At 38.7% G+C, this 23,830-nt stretch overlaps 1 protein-coding gene across 2 annotated transcripts in view; it reads left to right on the forward strand.

Moving 5' to 3' along the window:
* NUP58 (nucleoporin 58) overlaps positions 1-17,395 on the forward strand; it is a 38,196-nt gene extending 20,801 nt beyond the window's left edge. Inside the window, exons 13-16 of one of the 2 annotated variants that reach the window (XM_063331421.1) lie at positions 2,899-3,100; positions 9,043-9,141; positions 11,860-11,955; positions 15,187-17,395. In XM_063331421.1, coding sequence (XP_063187491.1) covers positions 2,899-3,100; positions 9,043-9,141; positions 11,860-11,955; positions 15,187-15,356 — 567 coding nt within the window. In that variant the 3' untranslated portion in view covers positions 15,357-17,395. The remainder of the gene's footprint in view (positions 1-2,898; positions 3,101-9,042; positions 9,142-11,859; positions 11,956-15,186) is intronic. The other variant, XM_063331410.1, reaches the window with a different exon arrangement.
* The last annotated feature ends 6,435 nt before the right edge of the window (positions 17,396-23,830 follow it).

A 23,830-nucleotide genomic window follows, 5' to 3' on the forward strand; every position in this document is an offset into this window, starting at 1 on the left:
TTTTCAACCTAGTTTTCATGGAAAGTCTTGTGTATAGAAAAGAGAGACTACTGTGGAAAAAATGCTGATGTATCAAAGATCCTAACTAGGCTTGGTTTTTTTTTTTTTTTTCTATTGTGGACTCCATCTTAAATTTCCCATTAACAGTTCTGGACATATTGACAAAATGTCGATGTCCTTCAATCCATAAGTTTTCTTGAGATTATTAGAACCCTTCTGGTTACAAGAAAAAAAACTTGGAGTACAAGTGTTTGGGATTGTTTCTACAAAGTGACTTCCTTAATGGAATAGCTCTGCTAAATCTTGTGCTTGTTTTCTTCTCAAAGCTGCTTCTGCTCAGAATTGCTAGTTCTCTAAACATCTGAAACTTTTTACCTTTCCTGAATAAAGTTCAGGAATACCGGGGATCTTGTATGAACTAAATTCTTTGTGTTGCACTGCTTCTATCAGCATGGATATTCACTGGATTACAGCTACCTGCCACCAGATATTTGTGCTGCTCTTAGTTAACTCAATTTTGATACCAGATAGAGAGTATATCATCTCTTCCATAATTTTGTCAGAATTACAGAAAAAGGATCCCAAATGTGTACTGGGCTCTTCACTTCTGAGATGTGTAGCCCGAACTCATGCAGTGGTCTTTGATGGCACTGTTCTGTTGCTCTTTGATATGAAGAGAAGGATTAATATGTAGGTGTAAGCCATAGTATCTTCAGTACCTTGTCAGTGTGACTGAATAGGAAAGACTTTACTTCAACTTGAGAAGTATTCTATCACCTAAGGGGTTGGTTTGAGGTTACTTCTTTCTTTTGGGGAGTTTTTTTGAGATTTAATCTAGTGGGTGGACATGAAGGCTGATATTTTGGAAGACACAATTATAACTAAAGCTTCAAAAATCAGAAAAATGAATGTACTGCTTAAGTGGATCTGTTACTTTGACCATCTGTTTAGTTTATCTTCTAGGAGAGGAGAGTAGTTTTGAAACTGCTGTCTCTCCCTTACTTGATGGTTGTGATATGATTTGTGAAAGCAGAGCTGTGACCACAACTCATTCGTTTGTCTGAAGTAGGCTTTCTGGTTTATATGTATACTTTGATTCAAAGGTCTGAAGTTGTAGAAGAATATGAAACATCTTTGCACTGGGCTAGTTGTTAAATACACTTATATTACACATGAACATACATTCTGTATCCAGGGTCAGTGAAGGGTGAAATGTGCTTAGGCACAATTCGGGTAGAGAATGTCATTAAACGATTCCGCATAGATTAGCGTTAGGAACCTCTCTACAATGTCTAATGGCATTTCTGTCAGCTCCTATGGCAGTCAGTATGGCATTGTATTGAATCTCATCAGAGTTCTACGAATGTCTCTTCTCTCCAAAGACGGCACTCCTGATGTGATAATGAGGTCATTCTTTTCTGTGTGTTTCATGCTGTTGCTGATAGACTTAGGCTTACGGCTGATCAAATCCTGAGACAGAATTTTTGAACTGTAAGCTCCTCTTCTTGGAAACAAGCATATCCTTAGCCAGGAGCACAGGACATAGTATGTCTTCCATAAAACTCAATTGAACCTAACTGGTTTTTGGTAACAACTAGGACCATGCAGCTGCTCCCTCACTCCCCTGGTTGGGATGGGGAAGAGCATCAGAAGAGCAAAAGTGAGAAAACTCATGGGTTGGGATAAAGACAGTTTAAGTAAAGCAAAAGCCACGCAGCCAAGCAAAACAAGACACAATTCATTCACTACTACCCAAGGGCAGGCAGGTGTTCCGCCATCCCTAGGAAAGCAGGGCTCCATCAAGTGTAACAGCTACTTAGGAACACAAACACCATAATGCCAAATGTGTCCCCCTCTCCTTTTTCTCCCCCCAGCTTTATATACTGAGCATGACATCACATGGCATGGAATGTCCCTTTGGTCATTTGGACTGTCTCTCCTCCCAACATTTTGTGCGCTCCCAGCCTACTCGCTGTCAGGGACTATGAGGAGCAGAAGAGGCCTTAACTGCTTAGCACCAATCAGAAACATCAGCACACTATCAACATCACTTGCATCCCAAATCTAAAATATAGCACTATACCAGCTGCTAATAAGAAAGTTAACTCTATCCCAACTGAAACCATGACAAAGCCATTTATTCTTTTTATGTTACCTAAGATATCCATAGTTCCCTCATCTGTGACAGATAGAAATGGCTCATGATGAACAGGCCAAGCCAGGTGTTGCCACAGAAGGTGGGGTTTTGATAGGGTAAGCGGCGTAGGCACAACACATTTGGGCTGCTTGTAAGTCTGAAGCAGAATGAGCTATTGCATTTGCTCTGCATTACATCATTAATGGAAAAGCATCAGAAACAAGAGTGAATTCTAAAATTCTAGTGGCTTCTTTGGCTTCGTGCTAAGAAAGAAATGTAAGAGTGAAAGGAAGGAAAGAACACAGGTAACGGTGATAGGGGAGCAAAGGTAGACTCCATGCAGAAAGGGTAGCATTGAAGAAGAGTGTATTGTTTTCTGTTATGAGTAAGTAACGTGGCCATATTTTGCCTCTTAGGTCAGCTAGTACAGTGATACAAATGGAATTGTGCCGACTTATACCAGCTTTGAAAGATTTTGATACCATTCAGTATGTTAATCTGTTACGCTTGACTGCTTTCCAGAATTTAAGGAAAGGAGCCTGTTTTGGCTGTAGCTGATGCAAAACAATTCTCACCACTTCATAGCCTGACTAGATCCCTTCAGGTTGTGAGGTGGGGGGTGTTTTGGGTTTTTGGGGTTTTTTATGTTTGTTTTTAAGGAAATGTTATTTATAACTTAGTCTCTCTTTATCCTTACTTATTAAGTTAAGGTTTTACATCAAATACACTGAACTAAAATGGCTTCCCCCCACCCCCTTCAGATGCTCAAAGACCAATACCTTGGCTACAGGAAAACCTTTCTGGGAGATGCCATGGATGTGTTTGAGGCAAGACGAACAGAAGCTAAGAAGTGGCAGAGCGCGCCACGTGTTACCACTGGACCGACCCCTTTCAGCAACATACCAAATGCAGCAGCCGTTGCGATGGCTGCAACACTTACTCAGCAGCAACAGCCTGCTACAGGTCTGAGTGCATTCAAGTTATAGATTATTAGTGTTACAACAATAGTAAACTTGTGTAAAATTTTCTATGAAGTCTTCCTTTGTGTTAGACTAAAATTTAAACGTTGTGATGAGAAAAGTTACTGATACATAGCCAATAGAAAAATGCAGGGTAGACTTAGCAATAATTATGCAACAGATACTTAATCTTGTGAATTTACTTGTATTAGTGGTATTTACTGTATTGTTCTAACTTACCCCTCGGAATGTGAGTCTCCATTCTTAAGTAACATCTCTGAATATACATAGCCTCTTTCCAGAATTGTATGGTTATAGTAAATTATTTCAAAGCAGTGAGGAGAGAATATCTAAATGCCTATTAACCTTTTTCTTATGTAAAATAATGCATTTTTATATAGCACTTTGGAACTGTAAAATGAAAATTGCTGTAGAACAGGAAGGATAGTGGAGCAAAAATCTGTAGAATAGGAGGATGGATGCCTGGCTTATTATTTTATAGCCAAGTCCTTTGTCAGGGTGATGTTGGAGCAGTTTTTGCTGGCCGTTATGCTGTTGCGAATAAATATTAGCAGAGTGAATCAGTGGTTCTGTGTGTGCATGTGTGTAAAAGGAAGACCAAAACAGAGGAAATGCGTGACCCACTGGTAATGAAGAATGGATATGTATGGCAAAGGAAATAACTTAAGGCACCTTAGTTGACGTTGTTACACTAACCAGCACTTCTCAGAGGGATTCCTAAATGTAGAGAATTGAATTAAAATGTAATCGTATAACAGAAATAAGATAAATTCTATGTAATTTTACTTGGACATGGATATGTCTATGTCAGCAAATTATGAAAAGCGTAGTTAACTTCATTCTGCCATTTATTTTCTAAAAATGTTGTCATAGGTGTACTGAAAGTCATATTGGCACCTGTTCCGTGTCTTGTCTTAAACCATTCAAAATATGACTGTTGTTAATTAGAGACCTATGCAGCAACCACACTAAGTTTGACAAATTATTAGGCTGTCCTTGCCTTCTCAAAAATAAAAAAAAAAATATAACGTGCTTCCATCCCTGGCCTTTATAAACAGCAAGGAGATGGATTTAAAAAACAAATATGCCAAAATATTTTGAACACAACAAACAAAAAAAAGAAACATGAAATATTCCCGTCATAGACCACTGTCTTCCTGTTGCTGCTGTATTAATCCATGGAAATTCTCTTGAAGTGACATCTGCAAAAGAGTCTGGTTTTAAACACATTAAGTGTAATGTCACACTTCAGGGTTTTTAATATACATAGAAGTGTGGCTTGTGCAGCCTAATGTTGCCACAGTAGTTCCCTCTCCTTTCATTTTTCTCCTTGTCTTATTTTTTTTTAATATTCCCCATAGTCATTACAGAATTAGTTGTGTATGAAAGCCATATACTTGGGTTATCACATGTAAAGTTATACCTGCATTTTTATGAATTGGGGTGAGGTATTTGAACTCTCCTCTTCCTAGTCCAGCTTCAAGAGAACTGCTAAGAACTTCAGTAAATTGATGCCACTTACGGCATGACTTCCTGAATATTCTCTTAGGAGTAGTGGAGAGTGGGGGGGGGAAGGCTGAATTGACCTGTACCAACACAACCTGAGGTAAGGTGACTTTATACCTTGAGGTATTTTGTAAGATTTTTGTAGCAAAAGGAGCAAATGGGAGTGTGTGTAAGTTGGGGTTTTTTTGGTGTTTTTTTGGTTGATTGTTTTGGTGGAGTATCTCAAAAGCCAAAAATGTGCCAATTACAGGAGTGGTGCAGGTAGAACAAAGCTATTAACTTACATAACCAGCCAACAAAAGTAGACAACAACTTGTTTACTACTGATTGAGTTGAAATATTGTCATACTGCATGCAACTCACTTGAGGACCTGCAGAAATAGAGGTAGACTGACGTTTTGAGTGGCACTTCAAGAGTACTTAAAACTCTTAGAAAATAGGGTTAGATGGAACTTGAAGTCATCTGTTCTGTTCCCCTAGCTCAAAAGCAGGATTATTCAGGCCTGAACTGTTCCAGAGAGACCTTAAAGTCTTAAAAGCTTGCTAGAAAGGAAAACTTCACAGCTTTCCTAAATTACTGATTTCAGTGCGTGTCCCAACAACTTACCTGAAACTTCTTAGCTTCAGATTAAGGCTGCCACTTTTTGTCTTACTCTTTGTGGAAAAGGAAAAGAATCTATTCTTTCAGTTTTGCAGGAATCTTTAAATATTTAAAGACTGCCTCCTCTTCATTTCCTTTTCCTCGTTTGAGTTTTCAGATGGCCATTTGCTGCAGTAAAACTGCAAATGTTTACATGTTTTAACTTTTGTGTTATGTTGTTGTGAATTCGATAAACTATCTGCTAGAAGTTAAAATCATGCGTATTTCTTTTCAAGATCTAGATCCTGAAGAGTGGGATAGATGAGGGATGGTAGAAGGTTATGAGAGAAAAGATTATGAAATTAGGTGTATGTAAAGTGGGGGAAGGGAGTGTGTGTGTAATACCTGACATGCTGTTACTGTTCTTGAAGATAAGAATAAAACAAGAAAATTAATCTGGGCTTTAAAGCTTTTTGACTAAAATCTAATATATGGTACTCTAGTATTGTGGGATCAGGATGGTTAGTCTCTTTTTAAAAAAAAAAATATTTAATGTTTACATGGTTACATCTATTTAATAAGATTAACTTAGTTACTCTTCTTTCTCTGAAAAAGATAAATAATAATTTATTTTAAACTTGTGTTCAGAAGTCAAAGGTTTAGTAGCTACATCTAAGCTGTGGGATCAGGGAATGTTTCCCCAGTTCCTGGGTGTAGGTGTGCACCCTATTTATGTTCTCTCCATATGCCAATATGTGTCTGGCTTCTATTGAAAGAAATAAAGCCAGTGGATCCCGGCCATATGGAAGAAAGGGAGCAAAGATGCACTCCACTGGTCTCCTGGGATGGATAATCAGGACACCAAGACTGTGGCGTGCACACTGAAGCACAATTTTTGTGCAGTTTTTTGAAGTAGAGTTATTAACATTATGCTTAAGTCTTGTCTGCACACAACCTTTCTCCCTAGTTTAGCACTCTTGCTCTGAGCACAGCTTTATTGGTAGCTGGTCATGCTTTTGTGCCGTAGCAACTAGAATTTTAACTGCTGCCTCACTAGCACCTTCCCTGAGCAATCTTGAACAGCGTGGAAGTTAAAATGATGGTGGCTAGTCTACCTATTAACATTGATGGGACTAAAGTAAAAGATTTTAAAGGAAATTAAAGTTTAGTGAACTAAATGCGTGAGGCCGAAACTGATGTTTTTCTGATAAGACTAAGTTGTCTTAAAGAAATGCTTTTCTTCAAGCTCACCTTTCCTCCTCTAAAAATAAATAAAGTAGATACCCCCCCAACAGCTTAGTTACTCTCTCCTTAACTGATGGAGTGCAGAGTTAGTCAAAGCATTGTCGAGCTACTAGCATGCTTTGTTATGTTTTGACTTGGCTCGGTATGAAATTGAAATGCTAATGGGAAAGGATACTGAAATCTTCATAGCACTTAAAACTTTTGTTGTGTCATTTGATATTAACCTTGGTTAAAATTAGTGTATTACTTTGTCAGACTTGGATCTAAGTTTGACACTAAATTTGTTCACTGTTAGGACCAGCTGTGATTTCCCAAAATTGCAGTGTCACTTGAGGAAATTTGGCTGACCTGTCTGGACTCTTTATAGTGGGCACTATTCATTAAACTGAAATGCTCTACAGGGCAAATATATAAAGTTTTAAAATGTCAAAATACTCATTATAAAGAATTTGTCTCGTACTTACAGTAGCCAGAAGTGCCAATTTTTTGCTAGTACTTTTGGCATCGAAGAATCTTTATTACTAGTTTTTTGCTATTGAAAACTATGTTTACTTACAAGAACTAGAAATAGCAATGAGGCCTTCAGAACATTATGGTACAAAATTAACAAATGTCATGTGCTGTTGCTCAATGAGAAGCTTATTAGCCTAAGGCCTGAGATCCTGTTTTATATAATCTGAGATATTTTAGAATAACGTTTTTTACTGGCTCTAAAAAGCATATTGCATTTGGAAAAAGGCTTGGCTGGAGGACTATACTGTTTTGTTTTAAGGTTTTTGTTTTAAGGAGGCACTAACAGTGCCTCCTACTGGGATAGAAACCTGTGCACTTGAGAAGGAACTGGATATGTGGTTTTGGGTTTTCTTTTAGTTATTAGCTAACTAACTGACTTGTGTAGGCTTTTTTTTTTTCTTTTTATTGATAACAATTGTCTTATTTTTAAGGAGCTGCTAGGTAGATGTATCAGTATTTAAACTGGATGTAAAGAAGTTTAGTTTGAAATTTATGTGAAAATTTGTAATTACAACATCTGGTATATTTTTTTTTAGTTGAAAAAATAGCTTGGGTTTCGCAACTATTCCCTGCTAAGCAGAGACTGAAAGCTAACAACTTTAGATGCCCTTAAAATTTAGTTTAACACTACTTTGAGTATACAGATGTCATTCAGCTTGGATCACAAGAATTTTGTGTTCCTAGCAAGAAATGTTACTTTTCGATATACAGTGCCTTTCACTTGATTCAAAATGATTTTCTGTTTAAATCTTCAAATACTGAAATGATTTTAAAAGCTTCAAATAGCTAGGTTTTAAAACTCTAGATAAATATTAGTAATGGGAAACTTTATAGTACACAGGAAGAAATTTTGAATGAAAATAAGCCCAAATGTGATAATGGTTTAGGAAAAAGACTGAAATCATTTGAGCTTTACAGTAACATATAAATAAAACATCACTTTCACAGATAGCCTTCTCCATCTTTGAACATACTTTATGTACTCTATCTTGAGGAAAGGTGTGAATGCCTGTGGATTAAGAGTTTGGCACTGTATTTTATCTTCAATGGTTAAACTTTTTAACTAGTGCACTGAAAACTGTTTGAAAAAGACAGGAATATAAGATTGTACTGTGAAAACTGTCAAAATATATTAATTATTTATCAGAATTAATTATTTTAAAATGTGTTAGTAATGGGCTAGCAAGTTGATTCTTTATTCCCCAAGGTTAAGGAAAAAAAAAAAGGAACTGAGGCTGTAAATTTTATCTTGGCAGACTGAAAATGTTTTTTGACAGTCCTGCATCCTAGTGTGAATACGCAGGGGAAGTACTGTCAACTTTTTTAAATTATGGGACAAACTCTGACTTTGAAATTTTGAATGTATCTAATTCATTAAGGTACACAGTACTGTGCCTTTTGTAAATGTTTATTTAAACAGGTGGTTTGACTAGTTTACCTTATTGAATGGTGTTATGTAGCAGAGCTTAACAGAACTCAGTTATCACTTGTGTGGAAAAGAATTGAATTGTCATGTTATTGTGTAATTGACTTGCTTAAAAATGAACAATAAATTTAATAAAATAAAGTCATTGTCTTGTTTTTTATCTTAGTGTTCTGTTTAAATTTGGATGGAATACTTGAGTAGTTTTGAAGATTCCTGTTTATTAAATAAATTAACTTTTGGTAATATAGTTTTAGTTACATTAGTGTCAGTTCTTATGTTTTTAATTTGAAGGTTTTATATTCTGAGTTCATTAATACAGGTGACAAAATTTTACCTATGAGTTCTCTCAAGGTTTTGATTAATGTTTTAAAGTTTAAGGTGAGACTGGTTAACTTTTAAAAATACTAAATGACATTATCATATTATCAGCTTTGACTAGTTTCACCTATTACAATCAGTGTTTTCTTAGATTTTTACCAGGTGGACGTAGAGGCAGACAGTTAAGTGAGGAATTTTGATGAGGTAAAGTTTGGGATCTTAATGGGATTTGTTGAAAGCAATGATGTTCACATTATCAAATACTTGAATAAATAAATAAAGGACCTCTTTACTATGAAAGAGTAAGGCAAGTTTGTTCTCATTTTTTTTATACCAGGGCCACAGCCATCTCTGGGAGTTAGTTTTGGAACGCCATTCGGCTCAGGTATTGGCACTGGCTTGCAATCAAGTGGCTTAGGTTCTTCAAGCCTTGGAGGTACACTTTAACTTTTCTAATCTTTCATTGAATTATTATACCGCACATCTGAATCTCTTGCAAACCTTTAACTCCACTAAGAGGATGATCTGTTTCAGGGAAAGACCTTACAATTTGGCAGTCGGCGCTTTCCAAACTCCTTCATGTTATACAGAAGGAGTTGCTAAGGCTAACAGTAAGGCTAAAAAGCCATTGTAGTTAAAACCCAGGATGAACAAGATGAAGTAATCTCATAGAAGTTCTCTTCTTAAAGCTAGGGAAGTACATCAAGTATGTCCTTTTGTAACAACTTGACTTTAATTTTACATGTATGAACGTTAGGCACCTGAGACGTTGAATCACGCTGTAGCTAACCCACAGAAGTTTTTCACCTGTATATACAACCGTTTACTATAGGGACCCATTTCTGCTTGGGTTAAGATAAGAATAAACGCTTAAAAGTTACTACAGTTCTGGAATCCTGCTTGCTGCAACATGTTTGCTTTAGCTGTCATTCTGTCCCTCAGTGCTGAGGTGGAAAAAAAAATAAAAGTACACCCTCAAGCTGAAAAAGCAACATTTGAAAGCAAGGGAAAAATACTTATCAAAATGTTAATAGTGCCGGTGGGGTATATATTCCAAGAGGACACATGACTGTGAAAGAGTAGGTGGTAATAAAAAAAGTATAAGATTCATGTAGACACTTTCATTTAAACGTAATGAATTCTCAGTAGTAGAAGAACTACAAGAACTACAAGTAGAATCTAAGTGACTAGTAGAATCTAATCTGCATGTGAATTTCCCATCTATATAGGTCAGGGGTTCCTGCAGTGCAAGTCAAAAGACACTAGTGTCCTCTGAAGCTTTTGTATGAGATCTGCAAAGAAAATGGTTACATCTGCTGAGCACAAACATAATGTGCTGTGGGTTTTCTTGTTACATCTTCTGTTCTCTGCAGCCTCAGTCCGCATCCCTACATTTTGCCTCTTAATGAGCCAAACATGTGAATCAGTGTTGTAATATATTTAAGATAACTAAACATCATTCAGTTTGGAAAGATGATGTAACTTGAATGTTACATCCGTTTTACCATAAATTATCTTGAAATTATGCTTAAATCTGCCAGTGTCATTTCTCATCAGATTTTAAGCTTTTTCAGATAAAAGAAAGTCTGTGCGCTAAAACAGGAAAAATAACTGAGAATAGCAGGCTAAAAAGAAAGTACTTGTGAATTACCAGGTCGTTCCCATGATGCTTTAAATGCCTTTTAAAAAAAACAACAACAAAAAAAAAAAAAAAACAACAAAAAACACCGTAAAACTCTTCAACCAAAGAGGTTGTAGACTAAAGATTATTTATATATGTTCACCAATTCTGACAATGTAAATGAAAGAACATTTTCTGAAACAAATTAGCAGGATGAATGCTTAAGATTTTCTTAGGGTTTTTTTTTTTTTGAACAGGACAATTTTTAATGTGTACTTTTGAAACATCATTTTAATTGGTTGCTCTTTTTCCATGATAAATATTCTGTGAATTTTGTCAGTGATAACCATAGATGCTTTAGCACTTAAGTATATGAGGTATGCAGCATATAGATTCTATGCTTCATTAAATATTTGCAGACGCCTTGTCTGACTATTGGTAATTAATTTCAAACTAGATAGGACAAAAGAGTGTATCATTTAGATAAACCATCTTACATTCATTACATTAAAACTTACTTGATTTTAAAATTGCAGATAACTAGAGAACACTGCTTCAGATCATGTGTTTAGTCCTTATTAGCTTTAAAATCTAAAAATTATTTCTGTAAAGGAATTAAAGGCTCAATTTGCAGTAAAATGCTAGTATTTTCCCTGACACTTGAAACTTAAGATGGGGGCATAATAACATCAAATACAAATACTGTTCTCTTTTTACAAACCTCTCGAGACGGCCAAAATCAGAGAATTTCTTTCTCTCTCTCCTTTTGTCTGGTTTCCATCTCAAACTGCAAGCATCAACTTACTTTTCCTTTGAAGTGATCTCATATTAATAACACGATTTGAAATCTTGAAATATTTATATTATGAAATTATAAATGTCAATCACAAAATTTACATAATGAGTTTTATTACAGCTATATGTTTATGGCTGCCCTTTATATTATGATTTTTCCCATTAAGTATTGTGAAATTCTTTTTCTATTCTATATTTAACCTATTTTGTGGTTTCCTAGGTAAAGCTGATCCCAAATAACCTGGGGGGCACAACGACTCTAAAATAAGCCCAATGTAAACTCAAGAAAATGTTTACTCTGTTTTAAGCATAGAGAATTTTTCTTTTAGAGTTGTGGATGAAGATTGCGGCTTTCTGCAATAGAAGTCATAGAACTTATGTCTGAATTTTCTTAGTTTTGGCCCATTTGGTTACCGTTTTCTTGCCAGTTTAACAGCAATTCAATAGCAATTTTGTAAACTCTGATAGATTGCTTCACCTGTTTTTATAGCTTTTCCCTTTACTCAGTTTGTATTTTGAAGGAAGTATTTTTCTCCAATGCTTTCCTGTTTGCATTGTTTTCTTAATGCAATACTGAGTTGAGAATAAAATACTCGAGTCAATAATCTTCAGAATATTTGTTTACCAAATAATGCTTAGAATTATGTTTGGTTTGAGAATAATCACCCCAAACATATGTGTCTTTAATCGCTGTGTCTGTAATTTTTTTGTTGTATGTCTTTACTGTTATTCTACTAGGATTTGGAAGTAGCTCTGCCTTTGGAAGTAGTGCCACAGGAGCATCATCGTTTGGGTTTGGAACTACAAGTAAGCCATCAGGAAGTCTAAGTGCAGGTTGGTTTGTTTCTCTTAAATTCCAGTTTGTCTTAAACTTACTTTGTTACAATCAAACTGCTGCACTCAGTGTAAGAAAGCTACTGAAACAAAGTGTTTACATGTGTATATAACCATTAAAGTAACTACTTACTTGCTGAATACACATTTTCAGAGGAGTTTTTAGGTTCTGTTAAAGGTCTCCTGGGTAGACAGCACTGAGTGAGCATTAATGTTTTCTGTTTGATGGTGTCTGTCTAGTCAGGAGGCGAAACAGGAGATCAGGTGCACCCGATTGGATCAGATGCAGTCCGAGGCACAGAAGTGCAGTTACTACATGAAGGCATAGGCTACAGTTAGTGAGCTATTGACATTAGTGTATAAATTTGTGACAAATATACCAGTAATTCGACTTCCTGTATTTACAAATAAAGTTGAAATTATTTTTTAAAAGCTTAGAAGGTTTCTTTAACGCTGTTTTTCTTATCCTTTCTATCTGAATAATAAGTTATAGGTGGTGTATCTCTGGAATATATGCATGATTCAATGTGTTAACTACTTTGAAAACATTTCTGTGGCAATTCAACTATTCAGTACTCATTTCACTTTTTTTGGTTTAATATTGTTGGTGGTGAGAAAATGAAAATATGGATGCAGTTGCTCCTTAACTTAGACGTCCGAAATCTTAGTCACTTCTATAGCTTGCATCTCTATTCACTTTTTCAACAGGAATTTGGTTTTGAGGCAAATAGCTTCCTATAGTCTGTCTTACAGACATAAAAAAAAATAGAATACTGTTACAGGGAGGTGTGTACCTCATGTTTGGCTTACGTCTCTAAAGGGCTGACTGAAGCAGAGAGGTAAAAGCCCAATGAAGAAAGTGTACTCTAAGGCCCTTCAGGGAGATGCTAGGTCTATGCCCTGGAAGGGCAGGTTGTTGTTTACTTTCTGAAAATAGTTGTTTACACATAGGTGATACTAATCGTCGATCACATTGTAGCTATGGTTCAAGACTTTGGGACTCTTCCCTTCAGAACAGAGCCATTCTGTGACTGATTCTCTTCCCTTGCAACAGGAATGAGACTGAATATATACCTTGTTCAAGGCTCTCTCCTGAAGATTTTTCATTTGAGTATTCTGCTTTAGGGTTTGGTTTACTTTTAAGAAAAAAAACTTCATAGCATGGCCTTGTTATGCTGCCATGACGGGACAAAGCCATTTAGATGAATTTCCCTTCTGCCTTTCTATGCTTTTGTGGCTGCCCTAAAAGGCACCTCTGGCATAACAGCTATTACTTTCAAAGTTATATCTAAACTAACAAGCATGTTCTCAGTCTTCTATCACACAGTTCATGCATCTCTTTCTTATTCTAACATTACTCATATAAAGCTCAGGCTGCCTTCCCTGCATGCTTCAAAATAATCCCTGTATCTAGAAGCTGCTAGGTGGCGGTACTTCATGAACACTTTACCCTTGCCTACTGAACTCCTGACACTATAAATGGCATACAGCTTTATTATGAATGGCATTCAGGATGTTTTCTATAGGAGGCAATGCTTACCTGTTATCTCAGATACATACTTGAAGTGAAAATGCAACTCACCAAGAATAGTTTTGATTATCAAAGATTTTTTTCATTCATGAGACTCCCTGATGAAGAACAAGCTTATTCTTCTAAAAATCTTGCTTGGGATTCAGAGTTAGCAGGGAAATGGAGGAATAGTTGCATCTGCTTCACCCCTTACATCCTAGGATGAGAGACAAATTAGTCCACAAAATTTAGACAAGACCCAAATGAACAATGTCATTGGTCATATGCTAGATCTGCACGCTCAGTACATTAACAATGAGTTCTGCACAGGCAGCTGCATGTTGAAGCTCTGCAGTTACTGGAATGTAGCTAATGGGGGATTTTTTTTTTTGTCAAGATGAGGTAGTGTGTAACCCAGGTGCGGAAATTGCAGGAGGAAGAGTTTCACGTTATGTTTTGAAGTAGTTCTTGATGCAAAGCATCAGTAACAAGTGAGAGAACAGAAGACATCAGGCTTGTGAGAGCCACTTTGCGATTCCTGTGAGACGAGCAGTTGGGGTTTTTATTTCTGTGCTTCAAAAATATTTAGGTATTGAGTTGAAAATACTGACATGATCAAAGGATTGCTTTAACTGTCTATTAGAGAACTAACAAAACTGTGTGAAGTAATGCATATTGAGAATATACCCTTTTTTGCTTGTGAACCAGTCCCACTTGTTCTTAATATTTTAATTGTTTACAGGTGCAACTTGTATGAAACTATTTGTTAGGATTTTAACTTGCTCATGTCATACTTGTTATTTTGTATGATTGGCTACCTTATTCGGCTTCTTGAGAGAATAGAAAGTGGAGTTTGGAAGTTCTGCTTTGTATTATCTAAGATCTGAGAAATTTCTAGCACTCTCTAATAGTTTCAATTATTATCCAAAGTGGTTGTGCATAACTGATGTAAATTCACAAAAGAAAGTAAAATGAGTTGGTATTACCGTTGCTGAAAACTGTAGGCAGATTTTCTTCAACTGACCTTGTTTTATAGCTGAACCAAATGTTCAATTTGTTTACCTTGATAGAAGAGGGGTGGGGGAGTTAAAATAGCACAATTGGCTCACCTAGTCACGCAGTTTTTCCAAAGCTTTGTTTTCAGTGCTGCTTGTTGGTTTAAGTCATAGAAGGTGGGTTTTTTTAAATATCAAGAATTTGGCAAGAATTTTGAGCCTTTTCTGCCTCTCATTTAAGGCACGGTCAGTGCCACGTACGTTATAATGATAGGCAAAGGTAGCCTGGTTGGTAAGGCACAAGGCTGGGAGCTCTGACTCCAGCTTTGCCACCTGCCTGCTGTGTGAGTGGGGCCGTGTTCCGTGTGTACTTCTGCCTTCCCTCCCACCCTACGTACGCATTATGTGTTTACACTGAGAACTTGAGGAGTTATGGTTCAGTGGGTCTTTTGGGTGCTACTGTTGTATGGTGAATGGTATAATAGATTAGTTATTTAGGATGTAATTGTTTACAATCACTGAGGTAGACTGTGTTCGTGCTGTAATGTCCAAGTTGCCATAGCAAGTCCAAGTGTGTTAGCAATGTGGCATACTGCTGTAGATCCGCGAGTATAAAGTATTACAAATATTGGTAATGAAGTGGCTGGTGTTCATAACTCCAAGGAGAACAAACTTGCAATCCTGATATAACTTAACGTTTTAAAATATTTTTCCCTCCCTCATAAGGCTTTGGCAGCTCGACTACATCTGGGTTTAACTTCAGCAATCCCGGCATCACAGCATCAGCTGGCCTGACGTTCGGGGTGTCTAATCCTGCCTCTGCAGGCTTTGGGACAGGAGGGCAACTTCTTCAGCTGAAGAAACCTCCAGCTGGAAACAAGCGAGGGAAAAGATAGGCACCCCTTTTAGGGAAGCGGAAGTGAATCAACTTTGTTCATCTGAAAAGTCTATTTTTCTAGATTGATGCATTAATTAAATTGCATCCCAGGAGATTTATAAAAATTTTGCTACTTTTCCCTAGTCTGAAGTACAAAATGAAAAATCATATTGAACAGCTATTTTCTTGTGAATAGAAACTCGTTTATGTATTTTTATTTTTGGCCCTAGTTTTAGAAATGTTCTATACTGCATTATTATTAAAGAATCTTGTAAAACCATCTATTTAACCTAATGTTAGTAGCAGAATATTTTTTGTTAATAAGCTTTATACCATATGAATATATGCATATTTGTTTTTTTGTACAGATAAAATATATTCTAGTACAAATACTAGAGTTCATATCTTCTGTTCCTGGATATGGCCTTTAAATCTACTTCAGGGTGTTTTTGTGTATATGGATGTAAATATATACAGTACAGTGCACACATCTGTGTGTATGTATGTGTATATATATATGTATAAAATACAGATGTGCAAACCTTGCCCCTTAGACAGGTCTCCTTTTCCTTGTGTGTTCTGTTTCTCCATGTTGCCCTGTGGTCCCATATCTTGATGTTCCTAGGAACTTCAGATAGTGGGTCCTGGGCTATGTCATCATTGCTTTTTGTGTTTTGTTGTTTTAGACCAGCTGAAAATACAGTGTTTACTATTTCATAAAGTTTGGTAAATAGTGAATAGTAGCTGGATTTTTTTAAAAACCTTTTTTTGGACCCATTTAGCAGCCAACTCTAAAGAAGAACCTGAGATTTTGACACAGACATTTCAGCATTACCTAATGCTCCCAAACTGGTTTTGTTTTCCCTCCTGAGCTGAACAGTAGGGCGTTGCAGGGTTTCAGCTGAAAGCTCAGGATGCCATAAGGTCTGTGTGCAAGCGGAGAGTTGTCGGGCTGGATGAGCTTTTCCCTGCAACTGGGGGAGACAGGATATGCTATTCTAATGAAAACCCGAATTAGCTGTTATAAACCAGAGTTGATTCAGCAGCTTCTCATCAGCGCTACTAGCATTGACTTTAAAAGCAGTTGCGTATCTGCTTTCAATACGAGGTATAGAGTACAATAAGTTGCTGCTAAAGAGTGGAGGAGGAAAATGATGTAATTTGAAGGTTACAGCTATTGCAACAGTAATTAATGAATCTTGCATATTACAACATCATAGCTTGTTGTGCTGCATTTCCAATTCGGTGTGCGCTAGAAATAGCTGGGAAAACATCTTAAGGAGATGAGATGAATGATAGATCAATTGAATCTTAGCAAATAAAGATGTGGGTTGAAGTGTGAACGTGGAGCTTTGGAGCTGAGTTGCTTTTTAGGTAGATAATGTTTTGTATATAACATGCATCAAATGAATATTCACAATCATTTTCACAAAAGCACCTTTTTTTCTAAAACAGTTACAGTGCATAAGATTTTTCTAGTACCAGGTCATTTGCTTTCTATTGTTAAAGTGTTATTACCATTTTGTATGTTTTGGAAATGTCTGCATTCAGCGGTGATTATTCTTTGACAAATGTTCAGTTTGTCACTTGATCTGATATAATTAAGGGAAACTGAGCACAGAATTCTTCACTTTTGTACTTGTATGGTGTTGCATCCTTGTGAGCAGTCTCTTATGAAGGGATATAATGTGGTTTTTTTATGTCTCAGAAAAATAAAGCTTACAGTTTATTTTGATTTCAGCCTTTTTTTAAACTTTTATTGGGCTGCAGTCAGAACCGTAATGTTTGTATTCCTTTGTTATTGCTTTTTTTAATAGTTAATATGTTAAACCACTGGACTCTCTTGTAATGTATTAATTTGTGAAACTAATTCTAAATGTGTACTGTTTGTCCATATGTGCAACTTACCATTGTGCAAACAATAAAACAGTAATGCTGTGATCCTTGTAATACATATTTGCCTGTTTGAAAGGAGAAACAAAAACGTCATCGGCTGATATGTAGAATTGTTTTTCCTAGAATTTATATGGTGTAAAATTGTTCTTGCTGAAGTTAGAGCCTTGATCTCTGGATTGAAAGGGGGGGGGGTGGGTTTGTCTAGAATCTCTTCACGAGACGCTGTATAAACCTGGATCGTGCTGTAGCGTGGCACAGCACTAGGTATGGCTTTGGAAATTCGAAAGCAGTCTGAGCCTCCTGGGTACCTGTGTTCTGCTTCTTTTCACGTTAAGGTAACAGTTAGGTCCTTAATTAAGCCTAAGTGAAAAAGTGATTGTGTAATAGAATGGTGTAGTATCGCATGCTGGAGTACAAACTAAAGTCAAAATGGGATTTGAAATGATTATGTTCCCAGAATATTACTTGGATGCTTGAATTTAACCGTGATTTTCAGGGATCAGCATTGTATACGCTGTTTCAAGTGATTTGGTTTTTTGTTTTGTGGGGTTTTTTTCCAATTTAAAGATACATAATATAAGTAGAGGGCAAACTACAAGTACATTCAAGGTGTGGCCTCTACAAGTCATGTTAAGAAGCTGACCTGTACTTAAGCACCATGAAATTAAATCAAGTTTGGATAATTTGCTCTGTAAAAAAAGAAAAATATGTACTGGAGGAAAGTTAAAGTCACATATGAAGGATGTGCTTGTCTATTAGTTTGCACCTTGTACAGCTGTGGTTTAAACTTACTTATGTGATCTCTTTCTTTTGCCAGAAATACCTTATTGTTCCCCCGCCTTCTCACTACAGTTAACGTGGCAGGAGGTGTGATGGAGTTATGCCTTAGATTGCCTTGCGTCATCAACCTCTTCTTGGTCCAGCGTCTCAAAACTTCCGTTATGTTCACATTTGTCTCTGTTCCTGACATGCTGGCTAGCTAGATACTACCACACTTATTTACTGCTTTCTTGCAGCCTGGGAGGGAGGAGGTGAGAGGGAGGAGGTTGAAATAAGGTGGAGGTGGATAGAATTTGTGCATCTTCCTCAGCAAGGGCCTCTGAAATCCAAATCCAGCTACACCCCCTCCATCTACATATTCATAACGTAACTGCATTTTGGACCTTAACTGTTTTTATAGCATCATTTTTTAAAATGAAAGTTTAGGAATATAGGTTTAGTGGCCTTTTTTCTCCTCTTTGACATCAGTGGGTAATTTTTTTTTCCCCACAGTCCTCTACTCGTGTTAATATTAGAAATAATGCAGTCAGTCATTTCAGCTCTTACCTGTTACTGGTTCTAATAGCTGCAATGTCTCAGCAGAAGATATAAAAGAAGCACCTTGTAGGTTCTTAGTGAGAAATTGAGTTAACTGTGGAAAAATCTGTCTGTACGCTCTATATCTGCCTTATGCTCTATAAAAGTTTGTTTCCCTAAAACTCTTCCTCAGGTTTATTTAAAAAAAAAACCAAACACAAACACAAAAAAACAACCAAAGAACTGGCTATGCACAAAAACTTCCAGCAATAAAGTATGCAGTTGTTGAACTAATTGCTGGGATTGTGCTGTCAGGCTGTTTCCCTCTTCCCTCTCATTAAGTGTCTTTTGACCCTGTGGCTGGTATCTCCAGAGACTGATGGACAGTTAAAGCATCGCAGTAGTAGAAATAGATGATCATAGCACTTTAATTTTCTAGATGAGTGACGTTTTTTGCTCATGGGGGGAGGGATGGATATAAATTAACTCCATAACCAAAGGAATAAAAAAAATATAAGGGATTCCCATCAGGATTCTAATAGCTCTGGGAGAATGCTGCTTTCACCGGGTGGCAGGAGGCTGCCAGTTACATACTGCCACCACAAAGCCCTTGCAGGCATAGTTGTCATGCACTGTATCACCTTTAGTTTCCAGGTCATTCACATTTTCTTACACTTTTTTTTTTTAAGGTAGTAGGATTTTGATAAACTTCACCAATATTTTCACAGTTCTTATGACCCATTTGACTCGTTGTCATGAGGTTTATTACTTAATGCTTTTTTACTCAGCCTCAGGGATTTAATCCTTATAGCCCATCGCTGCGGTTGAAGCACCACAGTAAGGAGGTGAGTATGCTACATGTTAACTTCAGCTTTAATAACTTTTCCAAGGAATGGTTTGTTTTTTGTTTTCTCACCTCTTAGAATTTAAGGCAGTTCTAGCTTACTATGAACAGGTTATGATTAAGTTTAGAAACTTCTGCAAACTTCTAGAAAAGCTTCTGGGTTGATTTTATTTGTGTTTGGGTATAGATCTACCCCTACTAGGATATCAGGCCAATTCTGCTGAACGCTTGCATGTAAAACTTGGAATATGTACTCCTGTCCCAAACAGGTCAATAGCCAAGCAAGTGAAAGGTATTTTACTTGTTTGTTCAGCTAATGTCTCACAAACTGATGGATTTCCCTCTTTTTTTCGCTTTTCAATGCAGGTGTCTCTCTACGGCGTGTGCTTGGGCAGCAGCAGGACAGCAGCTTCCTAGAACATGACGTTCTAGATATAATTGCTTCCAAAATCCGATTCTGATTAGAGGCTGGTATATACCTCCCAGGCAAGAAATTCCTCGCTGGCTCTGTGTGTTTAATGTGGCACGTTGTAGTAACAGGATATGCTTCAGAGGTGATGATCCCAGTGACAAAAGCAAGCTAGGATGGTGAGGTTTGGATCAGACACCACGGTGTAGTAAAAAGGGAAAGAAACACAGACTTGACAAATATTCAAAATCAAACTATTTATTATATGAAACTTGAAATTCTGAAAAATACCATGTACTCTTAATAAGAGGAGAAATGGGTAAGTTCTTGTGGAGGAAAAAATTGTGACAGTCAGCTTGAGTAGGCTTTCATTTGGGTGAGACCTTGGGGAAAAAAATATGCATCAACTCTGCACAGTTGGGTAGCTCGAGTTGTCTGTTAGGTACCTAAGTAGAAGCTACTCTAAACTGAAGAAACACCAAAACCCTTTAATCCTGTTATCGGTGTTGGCATTTCTTGGCTGTTTGGACCGCCTTTATTTCTTTATCAACATACACGTAAAGGAATTGATCCTTTGGGCATGAGCACTTTTGCTGTTGTTCTATCCAGGGGTAAGGCAAGGCACATGCGATAAAGGAGTCCTGACTGAAAACAAGCCCACCTTTCAAAAAAAGGCTTGGGACGTGTAGGCCTGAATGCTAAATGGGTGCAATGGCAATGAGCAGTTAAGCCAGCACCACCCTGGTCCTTAGTAGTGTGGGGACCCCTCGCCATCTCTGCTGGAGATGGGGGGAGGAGTGACAGTGAGCATACCTGTGTCTTACCGGCCTGTGGTGCCTTTGTTCCTTCCTGCAGCTGCGCTTGGCACAGCTCCCCGGTGCCTCCGCTATCCTTAACAGCAATGCAGCTATGGCAGTTCTGTTTTAGCATCAGGTTGGGCAAAGTGAACGGACAGAATTGACAGCAAAAGGAAGGGGCTAGCCTTAATGCCATGGAAATGAGCCTTAGCAATGCACATTATATCAGTTACAAATAGGAACGGTCTTTTTTTGCCTTTTACCCTTTGTTTTGCCTGCTGATTAGGGAAATTGGTGGCTGTCTGGAGGAACTCGCTGGGGCTAACATCACCATCGCTTACCCCCATGGTAGCAGTGTAATGCTTAAGCTACGAGAACAGCTTTCAGTGAGCAGGCGGGTGTTCGCGTACCTCCGGCAGCCAAACCAGAATCAAGCCTTATCCCCAAAAAGGGCAAAGCTCCTACTTGATCCCGCAGTAGCATAGTGTAGCTGATGCCGAGCTCTGCTCCGAGAATGGCTTTTAACGTTGTTTATGTTGGCTTCAGGCATGGTAATGCTCCGTCAGTGCCAATAGCAACCTCCTGCCTGTATGGGAGATGTGCAGAGGTGGCTGGAACAGCAGGGGGGCTGCGGCAGCTCCTCCAGGCTGCCCTGCGCAGAGCAAGAATCGCGACGCAAAAGGTGTAAGTCTAACAAAAATGCCTATTAGCTCAAATTCATACTTTATTAGTAACAATATTTAGCTAGAAATGCTTTTCTGAGTAATTTGTCACTTTACGCTTGAGAAGCGTCACTTTCCTTGTGACACTGTGCTTTATTTCTGGCGCCGCAGCAGCCCCTACAACTGTTTGTTGGTCTGTCATGGTGATGCCCGTGCTGTGGTGGTGACGGGGTTTGCCGGGCTCCCGAGCTGCTGAGGAGTACTGGGGCAAAAGGGATGCTCGGGCAGGATCGTGGGCTCAGGCAGATGGATGGCGACAGCGTTCCGGCAGCAACAGAAATAGCAACGTTCAAAACCAGACACCGTTGCAGGGTGGTGGATGTGTCACTTAGAGCTAGTCCTGAGAACGGTTGGGGGGGGGGGCGGGGAATTTCAAAGCCTCGTTGCTAGGTTATATCATCCTTAACGTAAGTCGTATTTGAGCGATGCAAAGTAAAATGTCAATGGTGAGAGCAGATAGAGCCTTTTTTACTTCTTTTGTAAACAGTACACAAAAATGTCCCGATCTAGAAAATATTCTGATAAACTTTGTTAATTTTCTGCACCAAGTTGCTGCTTCTTGTTCATCTGCACTAATAATCCCTATCTAAAATCAAAAACTGCAGATTAAATTGTAGTTTAAGTCCCATTGAACCATACCAAGAGGAGAAGCACCTTTTCCTTGCCTGGAGCTCGTTAATCTTACTGCGCGGGCAGCAGCCTGGGCTACAGCTGCAGAGTGATGCTGTTTTCACTGTATTGTGCCTAAATCCTTGTCGTGCACTCTGGCGTTAGGAGGTGAGCAACAGTGAAATCCTGTTCCTCCTCCTGCGTTCAATAAAATGCTCACGCGTTATGCTCTGTGCGGCATAAACTGGTGTGTGGATGTGGAAAATTCCTGTACTTCGGGGTTTTTCTTTTTCCCGTTGAAATAACTTTATAATAAGGATGCCTTGTCAAATTGGCCAACCTCACAGGAAGGGCAAGCTGTGGGAAGATGGATTTAGTCCATCATAAGTAATTCTTCCGCTCCTTATCTGAGGACGAGAAAAAAAGCTAGAATTTCTTCCTTTTTGCCGAGTGGTTCGTTACAGCAGAAATAATAATTCGATTAGGAAACGGCACTCCTTTTAATCTGAAGGTGCACACATCGGCTTTTTGTCTTTTGTACTGTAACAGCAATCTGTTGTGTCTGCAGTAAGTGGGAGCTCCAAAAATCAATGTACTACGACTCCCAGGGGAAGAGTGTGCCAGTTGTGTTCATCACAGCCGAGCAGTCGGGCAGTGCTAACAAACTCCCTAAAGCCCCGGTCCGACGGGGCGCGGTGTTGAAACAGAGGAACACGTTCTGAGAAACAGCCTCGTGAATTTGGAGGGGGATGTCCCCCTGCACTTACAGGTACTGTCACCCGGTCACCTCCCTTCAGTCTGTGTCCCTTCACCCCGCTACCGAGACAGCGGTGCGTTTTGGAGCCAGACGTGCCATACTGGAGGTGTCTGTCTCGGCTGTGATAAGGTGTTGCCAGCGCTGACGTCCGCTGTCACTGCTGCCTGCGCCGGGACAGCGAGCACCGACAGCCGACGTGCTCCGTGCCAGTGCAGCCGCTGCGGATTCACAGCCCGGCCCTTGAGGAGTGTGCTAACCTCCTGCCATTTCACTCAAAAGTTATTTTTACAGTCCTTTAACTCTTTCTGTGAGTACCTTTTTTTTTTTTTTTTTTTTTTTTCCCCCCTTTCCTTGGGTCACCTTGTTCTAATTATTTTCCAGGAAATGAGAGCCAATAAAAGAAAGCCTTGCTGTTATGAATACACGTGTATTTTAAAATGTAGTTATTAAATATGTTCCCTAAGCAGAAATAAAAAAACAGCCTGGCTTACGCAAGTAATGCCACGATGGGAGTTAGCAGTTTGGACTTTTAAGTATACGGATGGTGTTTAAAATAATACTTACGGTAGGCAGAGCTACGCTAGCGTAAAAGATAGCTCATAACCAGGGCAGGAAGAGAAAGGAAACCCTATATTCTGGTAACTATCCTCACTTTGCGAATTAAACAGCAGTATGAGCTGTCGGGGAACTTCCCCGTTGTATAAAAAAAACCCCCGTCGCGGTGGTGTTTTAAGAACGGCTCCCCTTCCCGCTCCGCTTCACACGGGGGCAGCAAGGCCTCGCTTCCCCAGGCAGGGACATATAACGCTTTCACCTGAGGAGCGACGTTTGCCGGGATAAACGTGAAAAGAAAAAAAAAAAAAAAAAAAAAAACCAAAAAAAACCCACAACCAAACAAAAAAACGCAAAGGGATTTTCTGACTCCGAAGGTGTTCTGTCTGTAAGTTTTAAAAACCCAAACAACTCCGGTTTTAACAACGCTACCGGTCCCCGCCGGCGGGCGGGGGGGGGGGGGCGGGGGCGCGGGGCCGCCCCGTAGGGGCGTCCCCGCGCCCCCCCCCCCGCCCGCCGGCGGGGACCGGGGCGGGGTGGGCGCATGCGCAGTGGGCGCCGGCCGCTGCCTATAAAGGCGGGGCGCGGCCGCTCCCCTCACCTCAGCGGCG

The sequence above is a fragment of the Chroicocephalus ridibundus genome, chromosome 1 (assembly GCF_963924245.1).
Source record: "Chroicocephalus ridibundus chromosome 1, bChrRid1.1, whole genome shotgun sequence".
Classification (NCBI taxonomy): Eukaryota; Metazoa; Chordata; class Aves; order Charadriiformes; family Laridae; genus Chroicocephalus; species Chroicocephalus ridibundus.